Genomic DNA, 20,748 nt, shown 5'->3' with positions numbered 1-20,748 from the left:
GACCTGAAGATAGACATTTTTCTAAAGAAGACAAACAGATGGCCAACAAGCTCATGTAAAGATGCTCAACATCACTAATCATCAGGGAAATGCAAATCAAAACCACAATGAGATATCACCTCCCACTTGCTAGAGTGGCTATTATCAAAAAGCCAGCAAACAGCAAATGCGGGAGAGGTTGGATGTACACTGTCGGTGGGGATGTAAACTGGTCAGGCCATTATGGAAAACAGTATGGAGGCTCCTCAAAAAAATTAAAAATAAACTATCACATGACCCAGGAATTCTACTTCTGGGTATTTATCTGAAAAAAATGAAAACACTAATTTGAAAAGATACATGCACCCCCATGTTCAGTGCAGCATTACTTATAATAGCTAAGATATGTAAACATCCTGAGTGTCAATTGATGGATGAATGAGTAAAGAAGATGTGATATCAGTGGCCCTGACGGTGATTCCTGACTTCCTCTATGACATGACAGACGAAGGACTTATGGACCTGCCTCTGGAATCCTGTCTCAACCTTGAGCCAGAGGGTGGAGCTCAGCATTCCTCCTTAGCCCTTCCTGGTTACTCTTTCTTCCTCTAGCCTGGCCGCTCAGTGCCTATGGGATGATTGCCAAGCTCCAACAATCATCCATGACTTTGTTCTCCAACATTGTCTTCTGTCACTTTCCACCTTGAACTTTATGCTTTGGTTTAAGTGGACAAAACAGATCTTTCACACCTCTCTTGAGGTTAGGCCTATCTAAAACCTATCTATAAAATCTATCTTGTAAAATCATCTATAGAATCTTCCCACTCTTCTTCCATGAGCCAGTCCTCTTCATTTTTCAAGTGAGTATAGGAATTGTCTCCTCAGGAAGCATCTGTGCCTCTCCAGTTTGAACCAAATGCTTTCTTTCTATTCTCTGGCAGGCATTTTGTGCATACCTTTATCGTAGTGTTTTCCAGATTAATTTAACTGGATCCTTATGCCTGCTTTTCTGTTAGGCTTTTTGTGGGCAGGAACCATTTCTTCCTCATCTTTGAATCTCCAGAAGCTCGCACACAGCGGGCACGTTGAGCTGTGTGTTGAGGCCAGCAGACATGTTCTCAGTCCATAGGATGTATCTGCTTACGGGTCTCCATGTGCCTTGTGCTTCAAATGGATCCTGTGTACTTTTTAGTAACTCCAGGTTAGCTGCTCCCTATCTTTTTGAGTTTCTCCCTCACACACATGTACTTTATACATGTTTTGTGGCTTTCTTAACTATTACAAATCAGCATATCTTTTTTTTTCCTTTGGTATCATATACACCCAATTATGTTTGTTTTGTTTGTTTCTTTGTTTGTTTTTGCAATAGACTAAAAAAATGACTGCTTAGTACTTAGTTCCTCTTAGACCAAAGCTCTCTGAAAGAATTAAGTCTAGTTTACAAATTAATGTACCCAGTAAGGTCCAACTTATCTTCAAAGCACCCAGTTTTCTGTCTTTGTTCAACAGGCAACATATTAATTCTCCATATAACCATGGCTAAAAAAGCTGTGCTTTGAATCGTAGTAAGAGTTGGAGTTTTTCAAAGCAAAGTACTTGTTAACCAAGGACGTTTTATGCTTATCAGTTCAACTGGTGTCTCATTTCTAACGTAGTTTTAGAACTTGCTGCTGGCCCACATCTCAAGCTCCCTGGAAACTGAGATTTGTATACACACATGCGTGGTATTTGGTGCCAGACAATTTTGGGATGAGGCAAAGCAGCCTGGTGACTTCGTTTAGGTGTTAGCTCCACTTTGGAGAAGCGCCCAGTCCGGGACTTTGCCTGGAAATAACTTTGCTGCAGGGGAAACATTCCTCCTCAGCTGGGATGCAGTCTTTAAGGAGAAATCAGGCCCACTGCTTGGGCTCCTCTGTCTTGCTCTGAGACTGCAAACAGGCAACTAATTTGGCAGGATACCGACGCTTTCACAGCTTCTTGCAAGTGCTTGAAGCGTAATTACATACAATCCAAGTTCATTTCGGTCTTGAAAACAAAGGCAGACGTTTTCATTTCTGTACTGTTTCCCTTTAAGTACTGACCAGTGGTGAGCTCATTTAAATGGATATATCTGAGTAATTACATTCTGAAGAGGAGAAACACCCAGACGTAGACCAAACAGTATCAGAAGTGAAAAATCAGACCTGTGTTTAGTGAGCCATCCAAGCAGCTACAGGGAGTGTAGCGGGGTTTGATTGGCAAAAGGGCCAACACAGACCTCCCTAGTTGTGGAAGGCCCCTAACTCTGAAGATGGTCTGAAGTCAGCAGCAATCAGGGGATGAAGACAGATGAGTGCTAATTATTTTTAACCTAACTTTTTACTTAAATGTCCTCATTATGGAAAATTTAGAAATCACAAGCAAAAAAGAAGTTACTGCAGAGTTAAACATGTTGCTCTACGGTTTAGTCTATACCTCTGCCTGTTTGACTCCAGCCATCTATGTCTTTTTCTCTCTGTATGTGAGTGGGTGTATATATGTACACACATTTATGTAGATATACATTTATACTTATATATATATATATATATATATATGTATATTTATATGTTCTTTTACCAGAGTGGGTTTAAAGTGCATTGGTAAGAGTTTTTCACACTTACAGATCTTTTTCTTTCATGTATATTTTCCTACATCATTTTAGTATTCATGTCATATTCCATTGTATAAATATTCCACAAGTCATTTCACTTATCTTCTATTGTTAGGCATTGTGTTCTCTAGTTGTGAGGTATCACAAGGAATTGGGGTGAACATATTTATAGCTATATCTTTGTGCTTATCCATGATTACTTCCTCAGGGGAGAAAAAAAGTGGAAATGAAATACTACACCAGAGGATGGATATAGTTTTAAGGTTCTTGATACATATTCACAAATTGTTCTATAGAATGGTTGTACATATCACCACCAGAGTTTCCATCTGCTTCCAAACTGGAAAGGAATTCTCTTGAAGTGTAGACTTTGTCAATATAAGTACACCTTCCTGGATACAGCTCTATGCTGTATTCACAGGAACTAGACTAGGGAATCCTGCTAACAGTGGCTCTGTCTAGAAGTGTGTCCTGGGTACCCTAATCATCACCAAGTATTCAACAAAATGCCTAATTTACCCTGTGCTGAGCTACATGCTGTACTAGAATGTTGCATGTGGTTAACTCTAGCCTTCCTGGTCCTATCAGATTAAGAGTAGGAATGGAATTTTGGAATGTAAAGCTGGAAGGAACTAGATTCCAAACCACCAGCTGTCAACAATTATATGAAAAGTAAACAGTTTCATTTTCCTTTCTATCCCCCACCTCTTCCCTATTTCTTCCTTATGCTCTTCCTCCCTATTTCCTTCCTCTCTCCCTTCAACTGAAAGGATAAATACATCACATTAGGGAGAAAGTAAGAAGACATCACTAACAGGGTTATACCCTTTGTTGAGCCTTAGCTCAATGTGGACAACTCTAAGCTTCCCGAAAACAGGCACAGAATCTAATTTGTTGTTCACTCAGCACCCAGCATAGTACCTGAAACTTAATAGACATCTAATAAATATGAACTAAGTGAATTCCGTTTCCCTCCTTATTTAATTCATGCCAATGTAGAAGGGGCTTCAGAAATACAATCTGGTCATAGCTGGAGATATGCTTGGGAAGATTTATACCTTTGGGTGAGGTCCTGGTCTAGACTGCATGTCCTGCTAGAAATGGTTATGTTACCTATACATACGGTACCCTGCTCTCTCACTTTCTAGTGCTTTATAAATTGTTTTATCTTTTTTTATTTTTTCTTGCTGACCTTGAGCATGAAAGTTTTATACATGTAGTTGGCAATATTTATGTTGCTGGTGATTTTGTAGTTAGCCTGTGTTTTAGTTGATGGTTATTTACTGTGTTTATCTCTGCTGCTTTATTTTATTGGACCTTCATTTTTCAGAAGTTTGCTTCGCTGCAAGCCTGATTTCCTCTCCAGCTTTTTGTCTCAGTTGTCTTGCTTTTTTTATGGACCATTTACTAACTTTACAGTTGCTGGAGAGTGCCTCAAATAACTTGTTAAGATACACAGTCACGGGGAACTTGTGATGAAAGCAACTGAAAGAAGTGTGTTTCTTCCTTTCATTAACAGAGATTAGTGTTAATTACTGCCTTTGCTTTTTTTCTTTTTTGTCCTTGAACATTATTTCACTGTGAGCCACTTTAAATGATGGGCTCCCTTTTTTTCCTGTTGCCAAAGTAGGCAGAAAGATGAGCAGTACAATTTAAAGAACAATTCGTCTTTATTCAGTTACTTTAGATTTGCTTTGTGCTTCACACACTTTGTGCACGATCGCAAGCTGAATTGTAAAGGTGAACTGAGGAAATGAGACTTCCTTAGTGAAATGAAGAATGGTAGTTATGGGCAAGGGTGCAAGTGAGTAGATTTCCTTTTAGTCCTACTTGACATCATGATTTTCCTTTCAAGTTACACATTAACTCGATTGCATACCATAAGCTCTCTGTACTTCTAACGCATTTGATTAGAGCTTGTTTTTGATTCAGTAAAAGGTTCCAGTTGTACCTATCCATTTTTGCTTCCAGGACATGCTGTTTCCTCCTGTACACTTGTCCATGTGTCTACCAGCTCTTCACATGGCTAAACCCTACATGCTCCCTAAAATCTCTGTTTAAGTGTCACTTCCTCATAGAGGCCCTACCAACCCCAAATCCAAATTTCATCTCCTTGGCTATTCATTCGTAGCATCCTCTATCTTTTCTTTGTAGATCTTTAAGTAGTTGGTAATTGTGTCTGTTGGTGCAACTATTTGTCTACTCTAGGTCTGTGTATTTAGTGTTACAGTAAAAGGGTCTGATTTTCTTACTACTGTCTTCCCATTTATAAGTAGGTGGTTTGAGAATCATTGTTGATTGAATGTGTGTGTGCGTACGTGTGTGAGAGTGAGAGAGAATTGTGCCCTGATGAGGCACTTCCATTCCCTTCTTTTATCACAGACCGTAATTCTAGCCTCGAATAGCTGTGTCCCACATCAGTGACATCCGATGTTTAGTCACCATCAACAACCTCTATATCTTATGATTTTTCTAAGGTTAATCATCATGATTGTTGGAAATAAATGGAAACAAACCAGAGATTTGTGAAGCAAAAAGGAAGTGATATGGTTGTTATAATCAGAGTAGATTAAGAAGAATTTTTGAAACAGGTAGTCTGTCTCATAAATTGAAATGCTTATTACAAAAACGTAAAACATTCAGGAGTGAATAAAGTAATCACAAGCATTCACAATCCTTCTACCAAAAAATAATGATTGATTCACATTTGTAATATTTACTCATATTTTATAGTACATATATACACATATATATTTAATTGTACATATGATATTGTAGTTATGCAGTATAAAGAATATTTAAAAAATAAAATTGAGATCACTAGATATACAGTTCTATATTCTGATTTTTTAAAACATTTTATTGTGAACTTTTTCCCATGTAATTGAACGTAAGTCTTAATTCTGTGTTTATATCATAATGTAATTCTTGCTTAATCATTAAATACTTTGGGGCATATTTTTTTTCACATAAATTGTTAATTATGTTGCAATTAATCCACTTATATAAATCTTTCCCACTTGGCTATTGTCTCAGCTAAATCTACACCCACCTGAATTCTTTATTTGATGGCAGCTGCTGCTTATGTTCAAGCAATAGGGGAGGAATGAAGAGAGAGACTTCAGAGAGAGAAATAAAGGGAAGGGAGTTTTGAAGGCCTAAAAAAGAAAAGGCATGGCAGTGGAGAGCTGCGTGTGGGCGGACGGGCCTGTGGAGACACAAAAGGTGCTCCCAAACCTCTGTTCAGCCCCAGTCTAATATAGAGGTGCACATATCAAGCATTGCCTGGTTAGGTGTGTTTGCATTTCGTCGTTCACTGTACAATATCAAAGGAGTGCAAATGTATGAAGCAGATTTGCAAAGCTCTTCACTTCAACGATGGAGTGTCAAGGCAGAGGAACTGTAGTGCATTTTAAGTCTTTTTCATATCTTCAAACTTCCCTTCTCTGCTGTCTGTCTTCCCTCTGCCCAAGAATTTGTGCAGCTTTTCTTAAACCAGCCTTCCCAGGGGCTACCCAGTGTAGAGCCCACCAAGCCGCTTTGTGAGAGTCATCTACCATGTACGTACCCAATAATATGAGACGCTTACATAAGTCCCGGTGTATGTCTATTATAGAACTGCATGATACTAAGTGTTATAGGATAACAGTTAATGACTTGGGGATTTGTCTAAGGTATGTATTAAGAGGAAAAGTTTACAAAATAGACTCTGTTTTAGGCTCTCACTCATGTGTATGTGTTAGGCTATGAACACCAAAGGCTGTGTATACCAACGGAGCATTCGTGGTAAGGGACTTACCTGTTTTTCTACGTTTGCTACAGTTAATTACTTTCATCTTGAAAGTGTGGGAAGCAACAAAAGTTGTTATTTCTAAAGGCAAAGAGAGTTCTGCATTGGCTGACACCACCTCCTCCTCATGCAGGTCTTCTGTGACTCTGTCATTTGGCTCTGGCTGTGAGCCTCATGTGTCACTGACTTCAGAGCTCTATCGCAGTCACTGGCTAAACACCTATTACATGCCTGGCAGAAGGCCCTCAGGATGTATAGTCAACTAAGGCGGGTCTCTGTCCTTAAGTAGCCCTGGTGGACGGGGCTCTGTGCGCCTTCTATGACCTATAGGCCCGAGGTGGTCTTGGCCCTGGCTCCCTCTTGGACCACAGTTGTTCTCATACCATCACTCTCCCCTGGTTCCATCTGCTCTCGCCATGCTGGTCTTGCTGTGTTCCCAGTGTGCCTCTCGCATTGTCTTCTGGTCATTGGCCTGGCTTCTCCCTCCTGTTTACACCAGATGCATCTTGATGGTTACTCCCTTCATTCAGATCTCTCCTGAGTGTCCCCTTTTCTTTATACCCCGGCTTCATTCTTTTTTATAGTACGTATCACATAACACACTCGTTGTGTTGATTGTCCCCTTCACTAGAATGGGAGGTTTATGCCAGCAAGGACTTGGTTCCTCTTGCTGCACCCGCAGTGCCTAGGACAGTGCCTGACACATGGGTGGTCTGTTGAACAAAAGAATTAATGGATGCATGAACCACTGGTTCCTGTACCTCATCCTGTGCTTTGTGTAGAGGACTACACAGGGCAGTGGAAGGAGAGATCACCCAGGAAGATGTCTCTGAGACTGTCAGCTTAACCTTTGATATGCTGCCCACAGTCTAACTTCCAGGTTTTCTTTCTTATCACTGCCCTTTATTTCTCTAAGCAATAGCCAAATAAGGCTCTTTACTGCTTCCTTTGCTTGTATCTTTTGTCTTTCTTCTCCTATTTTTTTTCCCCCAGTAGATTTTCCTCCATTTATCACACTGTGTCCTTTGTTATTCTGTCCATCTGTCAAGGCCTAGCTCAGAAGGAATAGCTCCTCTGGGAGGCCTCCTCTTCTCCCTGCAGCCATAAATGTTCTCCCTCCATCCCATTTCCTGTTTAAAATGGAATTTTCTTGTTGAGCTCATCACATTCTGTGTGATTGATATATATGTGTATTTTATTTCACTTACAAGTCATTCTTAAGAATGAAAGGCACTTTTTGCATTCTGTACTTCCCTCAGAGTCTAATACGCTGCCTTGTATGTAGGAGGTGCTTGATAAAGGTTTCTGGCTGTGTGGCATGCGTGCCCGAATGAAGTGGCAGCTAAGTCGCTGGTGGTACACTATTCTAGTTTGTTCAGCAGGGAGAGGTACATCCTGGAATGGTGAATTATTTTTAACTTTCGGGAAGCTATTTCTGGGGTTAAAGTTACCCTGGTTTGGTTGAGGAGGTGAGATGGAATTCCAGAGTTGAAGTAAGAATGGAGGAGGAGTAGGAAGAGGTGGGCATTACTCTCGGCTCCTCTAAAGAGGAGGTCACCTTGGACCTCTCTCTAAAACTCTCTGGGCGTCAGTCTCTTAACCTTTAAAGTAGGGGTGGAGGGAGCAGGATGTAGGGGTGTGTGCTGAGTTCAGTGCATGATCTCTTGAGTCTCCATATAGTTCTAACCGCTGTGATCCTATAGCTTGATCAGATAGGTCTCCTGGGTTTAACATGTGTCCCTGACTGTCTTTATTAGAGTAAGTTATACTGTTATGAGAACTAGGCTAAAGAGAAACTCACTTAAAATGCTTATGGTATCGAATTTTACTGTTTTTTGTTTTGTTTTGTTGTGTTTTTTGTTTTACAGTGAACCTTGTTTCTTTGAGCACTTTCATTTGTAATACCAAAGGCTAACATGGGATCCTGGAAAGTTTTGTTTTTAATATTTTTTTATTTTTCAATTACAGTTGACATAGAATATTATATTAATTTCAGGTGTACAACATAGTGATTAAACATTTATATAACGTACGAAGTGATCACCCCAGTAGCACCCGTCTAACACCATACTTAGTTATTACAATATTATTCACTATATTCCCTATGCTGCACTTTACATCCCCAGGACTATTTTGCAACTACCAGTTTGTACTTCTTAATCCCTTCACCTTTTTGGCCTATTCCCCCAACCCCCGCCCATCTGACAAACATCAAAATGTTCTCTGTATCTATGGAAAGTCTTTAGTGAATATTTTCTAGACCAGGGATTTGAAAATTTAGTAGAACACTAGTCCCAGAGTACTAGGGATATTTGTTATAAACTCTGACTTTTACCCAAAAGCGGTTTCATTTCACAACCTCTTAGATTAAATTGTGTTGTGAGACCCCATCTTGATATATACACCTTGAATTGCACTTATATATAAGCCACTTTCTGTAAGATAACCTGACGTGTCACACCATGATTTGGGGGTGAAAGGAGACAGGGAGTGAGTGCTGTAACACTTCCAGCTGCCTCTCCAAAGCAGCTATTCTGAGCTTTCTAACGAGAGTTTACATGAGAGTTGATGCCCCTGGGAAGGACCACAAAGCCTTTCTGTGAAGAGGGGGCGTCTGGGTGAATGGCCAGTTTTCCCCGTTATGAGTTTCCCTGCGTCTACCTTGACCCAGTAACTGGTTTCTGCTCAGACTTTGAATAACATTGAGAATGTCAAGGTTCTCAGGGTCCGGGAGTTGATTAGGCAGAACCTGCACAAACTCCAGCATCCACATTCAAATTTTCTCTTTAGTTTTAAAGATGGATTCTCCGCGTCTTCTTGGGATGTGCTCATTCATAAGATGACTTGAGACTGACTGCAAGTTCCTGAGGGTGGTAGCATTGTGAGAAGGTCATCCATTCTGGTCTAAACTATTACAGAACCCACGGTGGTCAAAACCAAATCCCTTCTAAAGGTTCTGGGATAAGCGAACCATCTTACACTGAGTTCCAGCCTTTCTAGCTCCTTTCCATCTGTCCCTTACCAGAATCTGGACTGAGGAATGCCACCAAACATTCCAGGAAAGAGGCCAGGGTTTTTATTTTTATTTTTTTTAGATGACATATACTTGCTCAAAACCAGCTACATCATTCGCAGGGCTCAGAGCATAATGAAATGGGGGCCTCCTATTCATACATTTCAGAAAGATGATGACAGTAGAGCATCGAGTGAATGCATGGCACTGTGTAGCTTCAGGGGTTGCACAACATGAAGTCATCGCTGTATTTGATTATAACCTATGAGTCACGTAGGAGAAATCTAGGCCTAGCTCTGACCAATAATTTTTTCTTTACCCGTTCACATACCTACTGAAAATATCCATGTGGGGGACAGCCTCACCTTCAGCTCCTGTCCATTGTTGGGTGAGAGCTCCCTTCCAGTTAGTTCTATTGCGGTCTGGGGCTCAGCTGCCATTACCCTCCCTGCCTCCACCTCCTTTACATCTGCTGGCTCAAGTGTTGGCTGGGCTTGAGGAGACATTTTCCTCCTTTTCGAAAGTGAAATAACATCAGGGGACCAAACTAATCACCATGGGAACAATACAAGATCTCAAATATTTATGCTTTCAGTTCATAAATTTTTAATTTCTTTTTTTGATAATTACAGTTTATTTTCAGTGTAATGGTACAAAGTGAGAAATTCCCATCCCCTTGCTTTTTCATTTCCAATGATAACAGGAATATAAATTATAAGATGTACAGTTACACCTAAAAATGCTAGATGTCTTTTAATGCAAAAAAAAAGAAAAGCTGTTTCTCATAAAAATCAGTTGTATGCCAAGCATTTTGTTGGATCTAACACAGTGTATGCATTTCCAATTGTCATTTTAAAATGCTAAAAACTGCTGCAAAAATTACATCTTTTTTGGTTTTCCTTTTAACTGAAACATTTAGGAAATTAGCATTTGGGGCCAAGATAATTGCAGTGAAGTAAGATAGTGAATGGCACTTATTTAAAATGAAGCCACATTAAAATACAATTACAGTTGATATTTTGTCCTTGATATTAGCACCCTCACATTTACGTTTTACAATCTGTTGAGATTTGCTATTTGGCATAATTATCATTGATTATGGAAAAAGGTCCATTTTAAAGTATGATTATTAAATATGTAATATTTAACAAAAGTTACACAGTACCGACAATAGCTCATATCAACACATATTTAAAATATAGTTCCTAACTTTGTAATTATGACACACCCCTCAGACTCTTTGGGACTTTAAGACTGAGCATCTTCATATTTTGTTTTTTTCTTGTTTTACTCTTATTTTTGAGGAAATGGGAGTCATTATTTATCAAGGACATACTGTTTTAGAAAGCAATTAAACTTTTTTCCTATTTGTTATACTTAAGTTTCCTATTTGTATAATTAAGTTATATTTCTTCATTCAGAATTAGAATGGATATGTCTCTTTGATTTCTTAATTTAATTTTTTTCAATTACAGTTGACATACAATATTATATTAGTTTCACGTGTACAGCATAGTTCTGATTTTTTGACTCAGAGCTTTTCAATAGACACTACTCTTCAGGAGAGATCAGAGCTGTGACCTCCTACATCTGAGGTTGACAGCTGCCACTGATCCAGATACTTTTCCCTTTTCCATCCCAATCACATATTGTAAAACAAAATCTTCTCCCTAGGAGGAACCAGTGAGCTTATCAGCCCAGAGACTGGGTCCCTCCCCCAAGCTGCTCTCAGGCCACCCTTTCTCTGATCCATAGGGCACTCCTGATCCATTCACTCTGGCATCTGCTTCTCCACACTTTGCCTTTCCTTACTGTTGTCAGCTACTTGCCTTCCAGGCATTTTCTTTTAAGCCTGACCATCTTTCTAAGTCCTGAGGTTATCTTGGGTGACTCCACATGGATAACTCATTGTGGAGACTTCTTTGATTTCTTTCTTTCGCTTGTGTGCCTTGTCTTACCCCCCACTACTTACTTCCCTGTTCAATCAAGTCCTCACCCCCGACACTTGAACCATCCTCTTCCTAAATCCTGAGATTGTCCTTTGGCTCTCTCGCTTGCCAGAGTCCCAGCTGGGACCACTGAACTGTCTTCCTGCCCTGAACCTATACTCACGTGCCTAGGTATCTCCCCTCAGTGCAACAAGAGATTGGTGGCTTTGTAAACTGATGGCTTCTAAGCTTGAGTGATACCTAGCCACCCCTTTTTGCTTATTATCCTTATCAGTTCTCATACCCATGGCCCCTTCACCTGTTACAAATAATCTCCATCGTTCTCTGTGCCTCTAAGCCCAGTACTCTTCCACGTCACTCTTAGCAGAGAACCTGGCTTCTGACCTCACAGAGAATATAGAAATTCTAAGAGAACAACACCGTCAAATCCCCTGTCTACATTTATCCTTTCCTCCTTCCTTCCCGTCCTAATGGCTGAACTGTACTGTGGACTCTATAGGATTCATAGCTAAAATTTATTAACTACTGATTTCTCAGCATTCTATCCTCCACCCATTAAGGACTAGGATTATTTTGAGTATATTTTCAGATGAGAAAATGGGCTGAGAGGTTGAGAGCTTGTCCCATAGTTACATAGGTGCCAGGATTTGATCTGGGGTAGGCTAATTCCAGAGCCCTTGCTCTTAGCCATCCATCCATTCTTTCTTCTTATGCCCACTCAGGGTCCCCTGAGATATCCCAACCTTGCCCCAGTTTTGTATCCCCTCTCTCTCATGGCTTGTTTATACCAGAATTTAAATATACACAAGTCTCTTCCAGTTACCAAAATCAGCACCCATCATCCTAAAACTACCACCTCCCCTTTATGACTAAAATTACCAAGAAAACTGTCCACCATATCTACAGTCACAGTCTCCACTTTCCTCTCAACCCACTGCAGTCTGGCCCCAACCCACAAAGGTCTCTCCAAAGTCATCAGTGACCTCCATGTTGCTAAGTTCAATGAGTTCTCCTTGGGGCCTATCTTAAATGGCATTTCTGAAGCACTTCATACCGTGTTACCCCGAAAATAAGACCTAGCCCAACCATTAGCTCTAATGCATCTTTTGGAGCAAAAATTAATATAAGACATATTAATTATAAGTCTTATTTTAATATAATATAAGATCTGGTCTTATATAATATAATAAAATATAATATAATATAATACCAGTTATAATGTAATATAATATAATATATAATATAATACCGGATCTTAGATAATATAAGACTGGGCCTTAAATTAGTTTTTGCTCCAAAAGGCACATTCGAGCTGATGGTCCGGCTAGGCTTCATATTCGGGGAAACACGGTACTACTAAGCCCTACTTTCCTGAAACACTCCTTTCCTCTGCCTACCCGTCCTGATCGCTCTGTGTCTTTAACTGCTCCTCGCCCGTAGCCCATCTGAAGGCCTGTCCTCTGCCAGTCACTGCAGTGCCCGTGGACTTTCAGACTTTGCACTAAAGCTCCTTTATTCTCCTTCTCCCGTATATTTTGGGTAGCCTCATCCACTTTTTTGTTTTCGATAAAAGACCTAAGTACCTTTGTTTGTATCTCCTGACTACTGGACATCTCAATTTGGATGACTCTGGAATCATTAGATGTAACGTGTAAAATTGAAGGCAGGATAGAGAGGAGATTAGAATTGTAGGCTTTAGAGTCAAGATGGATTCTGCCATTTACTAGCAATATGGCCATTTCTCATATGTAAAATGGGGCAATGATGGGCCCTAGCACACAGGCCATTGTGAGAGTTAAAGGCATAGCACTCAGAAACCGGTACATTGTGACTCTTCAGTGGATGGTAGCTACCCTCGCCCTCGCCACCATGAGTGCTAGCACTAGTACAACTCCCAGTGCTGCTTCTCCCCCTGCCCCAGCTGGCCCCATCCCCAGCACTCCTTTTCATCTCAGTGGATCATAGCAATAAGAGGCAACACTTGAGCACCCAATATGTGCAGGTGCTCTACAGGTATTTTTGCATGTCTTATCTCATTTGAGCCTGACTAGCACCCTTTGAGGTCAGCCTTGTTATTTTCTTCACTTTCTATTAAAATTCAGCATCCCAGGTTACATAACTCATTACATTGTCTCATAACAACTAGAATTTGTAAGCCGTCAGACGTGCTGCTCTCTTAGCTCAGCCTTTTTGCACTTCTGCCTTCATACTACCTGTGGAACATGGCCAGAGACCTAAGAGTCAACTTTGACTCTTCCTTTCTCATCACAACCCCCAACAAAATTAACCAGTTACCAAGTTCTGTCAACTCAACCTCCTGAATATCAGAAGATACCTTCATTTCTTTATCCCAGTTATCTTAGGACCTGCCTCCCTTATCTCTTATTTACATGACTATAACAGCCTCCGAATTTGTTTCTTGGCTTCTCATAATGTTCCCCTCCCACCTTTTCTCTATAGAACACCACACCATCTATTTTTCAAAAACCCTTTTCCAAGGTACTTTTTTGCCATCGTCTTTAAGGTCAAGTTCAAAGTCCTAAATATAATTCCAAGGCCCTTCCCTGTCTGGCTTCTATTGTCCTGTTGAGCTTCATGTCTTGCCACTTCCCACATAGCAAGTCAGGATTTGGCTACGCTGAGCTTCTCTTGAATTTCTGTATCATGCTCGAGGAAGAATGGTGGAACTTAGATATAGCTTCCCTTGTATAGCTTGCCTTGATTCTAGGCCCTTCCAAATTCTGAGGTTAGTACCCTGCTCTGTATGTTATAATACTGTGTCCTTTCTCAGTCTTGGCTCGTGACACACTGGGTGAACCCCCCGTACTTATGTGACTGTCACTTACAAAATGGGAGCCCCATGGGGGCAGGGACCACATCTCTTGTACAGACTGTTGTATCCCCTGGGCCTAGCACAGTGCCTTACACTGTGCTCATTTAAAAAAAGTAGGTACTCAGAGTGTCACATTAGAGATGAAGATATTAATACTCACATTTTATGACCTCCTGAAACTATGCAGCTTGTTAGCAACAATTATGGTTGTCAGTACAGATTTTTAGTACCAAACTTCAATTCATATCCTCCCTCTGCTGTTTACCTGCTCTAAAACTCCATTTTTTTGTTCTATAAAATGGGATGAGAAACATGTCAACCCGCCAAGGCTGAGAGAACAGAGTGAGGGTGTTGTACGCTGAGACCAGCCCCCACACATTATAAACAGTCCTCCGGTGAGAGATAGACTTTCATTTGCACTCGGGTCTCCCAACGTTCAGAGGAGCATTTGGCTTATGACCATTTGCTTGTGACATTGTTGCGGAAGTGTCTGCTGAGGGTCACAATAAGCTGAGGGTCACAGTAAGCTATTGTTCGCAGAAAATAAAAATAGAAAATAAAGACAATTCCATTAGGGAAATTCTCTGGTTTTTAAAGTGTTTTATCCAGGGATTCTGTTTAACTATATAAATACCTCTAGAAAGACTAAACTGTACCAATGTCTAAAAATCTCTCCTAGGAAACATTCCCAAGGTTCTGCTTATCGTTATATAAAAGAGAATGATCACATATTAACTCTAATGAAGCCCTGTACCTACTTAGTATAATGATATATGTGCTGGATTCAGGAACTGGCAAAAACCTCTTATATGTATTTATGTGATTGATTTCTCATGGGTGGCAATGCCTATAATCTACAGATTATTTTCATTTGATAGGAGGATAAATATAACCCTAAATGACAAGTTTGAATGAAGGATTTAATACTTTTTATTATATATCACAAATTTGAGCATTGCTCATAAAATGAATTAATTGCGGATATTTTGGAAGCAGGCTGCCATGGGTTCAAATCCTGGCTCCACCACATCTTACGTACGATTATGGCTTTGGGTAGGTTCTTTCACATATCCAAGCTTTGGTTCCTCATCTGTTAAATGGAGATACTATTTGCTATCTTAAAGATTTGCTAGGAAGACAAAGTAAGCAAACATGTATAAATCACTCAGCACAGCACTCAGTTCTGCTTACAAAAGCCATCAGACATCCTACTCTCAGTATTAGCCCAATTTAAGTTGGTAACAGAGCTATTTGAAATATGTGTTAGCTTATTTAGAAAGGTAACTGTTGCCAATCTGGATTTGCACATTATCCAAGGAAAACAATTTATGGTGAATGTTTCCATCGTTCAACTTTTTAGATGTATCTGCCATCTACCACAACAGGAACATTTAAGTGTAAGTTTAAGAATTATAGTTCATGCTGTTTAATAGGAATAGAGAAATCTTGCAGTAATTAAATTTAGTGTTTGAGAAGAAACCAACTTTTGTTACCAATAGTTTAACAAGTTGTCTTAAAATTCCCAAGGGCCGAGCTCCCTTTATTTTGCTACCACTGTGGTAAATCTGTTCGTGATCTATATAGCGCCCAGTCATCCCTATGTCATATAACTACTAATTACAAGAGCATCTTGACGAACTTATGTGCAGTATAACTATGAAGTAGTAAAAATATGAATGTGATTACTATTCACAATTATTGGTACTCAGTTATTATTAGTGCCATAATTATCATGGGAAGTGTGCAAAACAACAGAGCTAACTCAAGTGTTTGCTTCAAGAAACTGAAATGTGATATTTATATAAAGACATTTCAATTTCTGTATGTCTATTGGCTTTTAAGTACCTAACTGCTATTCTCCTGATGTTTCTCCTGGTTAATTCTTTTAATTGATGTCTGTGCTTTCTCTCTCTCTCTCTCTTTCTCTCTCTCTCTCCCTCTCCCTACTTCCTGGCAGTCTTTACCCTATAAAAGGACCCATCTGTCTAAGGTAGAGATTCTACATTTTTATATACTCATCGGTGACTAAGCTGCATAGACTAGACATACTTATTATCATGTACAAGTCTCCTTTAACTCTGTTTTTTCAGTACAGTCGTGTTTTATTTGTTTTCCTTTAAGTAAAATATGTTCTTTTTCAGTCTGAATTCAAGCACCCAAAAGTATGTCTAATTTCTAATCATGGTCATAGAGCAAAGTATACATTTTAAATTTGCTAATCCATAGTAATGAAAAATAGTACTCGAATAACTGATGCTCTGTAATACATAACTATTGAGAGGGTAAAACAGAGAGGAAAGCTCTTTTAGAAAAGTGACTCATTTTCATTTGATTTTATTAGACTTGAATTTGAGCGGCAACAGCGCGAAGAACTTGAAAAATTAGAAAGTAAAAGGTAAGCCATGTGGGGTATGAGTTTTAATACTACTATAGTTGCAGATTAATATTATAATGTCCTAAACAGACTTACTGTGTTTTAATGTCTCCTTCTGGCTCTGTGTCTGTTATTTACATGTCTAATGACTGTAGGTCATTTCTCTTCAGCTTGTTAGTTTTTCAAACTTCATATTTGAATTTTTTTAAATAGTTCATCTTCAAATACTTGTGAGAAAGGAGAAATAGTCAGTAGGCAAATTTAATGTACTCATTAAATACACCAAATATATACTTGTTTAAATTTAACTCAAAGGTATATCTTCTTCAAAAATATCTGCCAAGTTCTTAAAAAGCCGAAAGAATGACAATTCTCCTTTCTTATGCCTCTCCCCTTTTAAACATCTTTCCTTTCCTTATGCTGATTGGCTGTTTGTATTTCCCTGTGTAATTCACCTCTTTGTATTCTTTGCTCCCTTTTCTTTTGGGGTATGTGTATGTGTGTGTGTGTGTTTTGGAGAGTTTTTTATATGTTCTGAGTATAATTATTTGATAAAATTGTATTTTCTTCTTCTCTTTTTCCTGACCTATTTAACAATCCAAGAACTGAACCAAGGGTAGATATTGGAGTAGAAACTAAGGCCATAAAAAATTTACAAATTTGGTATGTTCTGGAATCTGGAGTTTAGATGTTACAGATAAATTAGTTTAGTTTTTAGCACCATAAATGATAGATCCTTGGTGGGTCAGTAGATGGGGGCCATATATCAGTATTCTTACATATTCTGTGTTCTTGCTTTGGAGGCCATTCCAACCTCCAAACACTGATTTAGCACCCAGCGGGAGTCATTTGTTGTCCTAGACAAAACATGACTTGTAACCCCTGGAACCATGCATTTAAGTATTTTAATGGAGACTGTTAATTTCAATGTTATATATTAATAAACTAATATTTTGGGCCATTTGGTTATTACAGTTTTTCCTAAACTAGTGTTTAAATGCTAAATAGCATGTAGTTATTTGAGCTGGAACAATGAACTGTTGATTATCTTGACTTTGATATTTGACCCCAATGAGTTGAGGGCAGCATAAGCATTTTTATTTAATGTCATCTCTTAACTGAATTTCTGTTACTTTGTAGCCATCGGACTGGATAAAATTATTCACATTTAAATTTAAATTGAGCATGGTTCTTTCTCTTTGAGCTCAGGGGGCTTTTAAAATTATATCATGCATAACACATTATACTTATAGTCTCTACAAAGAAATGATATCAGAGGCTACTGAAAGAGATTAGGCAAAATGATATGTTAGACAGTTACAGAGTAAAAAAAAAATATATATATATTAAACAGCCTGCTGCTGAAAATGAAAAGAAAAGCAGTTCTCCCTCATTTTTATTATAGTGAAGGGTTTGGTTTTATATTTATTTTCAGAACATTCAGTTAGGGGAAAGTTGTGGCAACACTTGAGCAGTTATCAAAAAATGATCCGTCAACATTTTGCATTTCAGGAAACTCATAGAAGAAATGGAGGAAAAGCAAAAATCAGACAAGGCAGAACTAGAGCGGATGCAGCAGGAGGTGGAGAGTCAGCGCAAGGAGACGGAAATCGTCCAGCTCCAGATCCGCAAGCAAGAGGAGAGCCTCAAACGCCGCAGCTTCCACATCGAGAGCAGGCTGAAGGACCTGCTCGCCGAGAAGGAGAAGTTTGAAGAAGAAAGACTGAGGGAGCAGCAGGAAATCGAGCTGCAGAAGAAGAAACAAGAAGAAGAGAGCTTCTTCCTGGTCAGAGAAGAACTCCAGCGGCTCCAGGAACTCAATAACAACGAGAAGGCCGAGAAGATCCAGATATTTCAAGAACTGGACCGGCTCAAAAGGGAAAAAGATGAACAATATGCCAAACTTGAACTGGAAAAAAAGAGGCTGGAGGAGCAAGAAAAGGAGCAGGTTGTGCTCGTGGCCCATCTCGAAGGGCAGCTCCGAGAGAAGCAGGAGATGATTCGGCTCCTGCGGCGAGGGGAGGTGCAGAGGCTGGAGGAGGAGAGGAGAGACCTGGAATGCATCCGCGAGTCCCTTCTGCGGGTGAAGGAAGCCCGGGCCGAGGGCGAGGAAGACCGCGATGAATTAGAAAGGGCTCAGCTGCATTTCTTAGAGTTCAAGAGAAGGCAGCTGATCAAGCTCGCCAACTTGGAGAAGGACCTGGTTCAGCAGAAGGATCTTCTGAAAAAGGAAGTCAAAGAAGAACAGGAAATCCTGGAGTGTTTAAGATCTGAAAATGAAGAGGAATTTAGATTGTTGGAAAAAAATGATGATAGTGTCACAAATGTCACCCAGGTGGCTCAAGATTTAGAGAAGATAAGGCCAGCAGAATATAGGCTGCAACATAAAGAACGCCAGCTCCAGTACCTCCTGCAGAATCACTTGCCAACTCTGTTAGAAGAAAAGCAGAGAGCGTTGGAAGTCCTTGACAGAGGCCCTCTCGGCTTAGACAACACACTTTATCAAGTAGAAAAAGAAATGGAAGAAAAAGAAGAACAGCTTGCACAGTACCAAGCCAACGCGAGCCAGTTGCAGAAGCTCCAAGCCACCTTTGAATTCACTGCCAACGTTGCACGTCAGGAAGAAAAAGTGAGGAAAAAGGAAAAGGAGATTCTGGAATCACGGGAGAAGCAGCAGAGGGAGGCGCTGGAGCTTGCTGTGGCCCGGCTGGAGAGGAGGCATTCGGCCCTGCAGAGGCGCTCCACCCTGAGCCTGGAGATCGAAGAGCAGAGGCAAAAGCTGGCCACTCTGAGCTGCAGCAGCAGCAGCAGCAGCGAGCAGTCAGGGCTCCAGGCCAGCCTGGAAGCTGAGCAGGAAGCCCTGGAGAAGGACGGGGAGAGGTGAGACTGGGAAAGAAAAGGATGTCAAACGTCATGATTGTGTGCTTTTTACCCGCCTAATGAGTCTCTCACTGTCTTTTTAAAAAGTAATTTTTTTTTAGCTTTTATATTCTCTAGTACACAGGCAAATGCTTATTTTACCAACCTGAGAAAAATACCCCTTAACATTCTTTACTTTCCCTTTAGGATCCTTGTTTTAGAATCATTGGTTTGAAGTTGAAAACAAACACACAAACAAAAGCGCAGCCCTTGTCCATTAGCCCACTGACTTATGGAATGTGTATGTTTTAATATTTGATAAATATCAAAGACTGAAAGCTTCCACCTTTGGTTCCTTCTTCCTTTCCCTTTTTCCCTCTGGTCTGTCCCCTTCCTTCCATTTCCTTCCTCCCTTCCTTTTTCCTTTTTCCCTCCCTCTCTCCCTCATTCCTTCTCTCCCACCCTTGGTTCTTTCCTTCTCTCCCTTCTCCCTTCCTTCTGTGCCTTTTTTCCTCCTCCTCACTTTGCTCCATTCTCTGTTTCCCTCCTCCCTTCCTCACCATTGGCTTTACATCTTCTCCCTGACTAGCCAGAGTTACAGTAAAGCGCCCCCCCCGCCCCCACTGTGTTCACAGATTGCAGAGTGTACTGATTTCCAGATCTGGTAGGGAAGGGAACAATACTTCTCACACCCTGATGATTTACAGGATTTGAGAGGAGGCCCCAGTATTACCGGAGAGTGGGCCCTTCTCAGCGCGGTGTCCGGGCTGGGTTTCTACACCGGGGGTCAAACCCGGAGGAGTCCGGGCTAGGTTCCCACACCAGAGGTCACACCCAGACTTCGAGGAAAACTGGGAATCCTGTCTGCTACCTTGCCAGAGGATGGGCCCTTCGGCGTGGTGTCCAGGTTCTTGGCGTCTCGAGCAAAGAATTGAACGAAACACAGAAATAAAATGGTGAAAGAACAGTTTATTAGAAGAAAAAGTACACTTCAAAGAAGTACTGTGTTTCCCTGCATATTAGACCTAACCCGGACCATCAGCTCTAATGCATCTTTTGGAGGAAAAATTAACATAAGACCCAGTATTATATTATATTATGTTATATTATATTATATTATACTCGGTCTTATAGTAAAACAAGACCAGGTCTTATATTAATTTTTGCTCTAAAAGATGCATTAGAACTGATGGTCCACCTAGGTCTTTTTTTCGGGGAAATGTGATAGAAGCGGCCCGAGCAGAAAGCAGTGGCTCAGGGGCCATTAATCGAAGAGAAAGGACACTCCAAAGGGTTAGGAGGGGTCTGTGGCTCAAAGG

General features: G+C 40.3%; 1 protein-coding gene across 7 annotated transcripts in view; it reads left to right on the top strand.

Moving 5' to 3' along the window:
• KIF16B (kinesin family member 16B) overlaps window positions 1–20,748 on the top strand; it is a 289,212-nt gene that overhangs the window by 164,889 nt on the left and 103,575 nt on the right. For 5 of the 7 annotated variants that reach the window (XM_033094524.1, XM_033094521.1, XM_033094523.1 and 2 more), the window contains 3 exons: window positions 16,154–16,186; window positions 16,538–16,591; window positions 18,083–19,450. In XM_033094524.1, coding sequence (XP_032950415.1) covers window positions 16,154–16,186; window positions 16,538–16,591; window positions 18,083–19,450 — 1,455 coding nt within the window. The remainder of the gene's footprint in view (window positions 1–16,153; window positions 16,187–16,537; window positions 16,592–18,082; window positions 19,451–20,748) is intronic. The other 2 variants (XM_033094522.1, XM_033094519.1) reach the window with 1 other exon arrangement.

Source organism: Rhinolophus ferrumequinum, chromosome 23, assembly GCF_004115265.2.
Source record: "Rhinolophus ferrumequinum isolate MPI-CBG mRhiFer1 chromosome 23, mRhiFer1_v1.p, whole genome shotgun sequence".
NCBI lineage: Eukaryota > Metazoa > Chordata > Mammalia > Chiroptera > Rhinolophidae > Rhinolophus > Rhinolophus ferrumequinum.
Note: the sequence above shows the minus strand (reverse complement) of the source record. Positions and strands in the feature narration are given on the sequence as shown.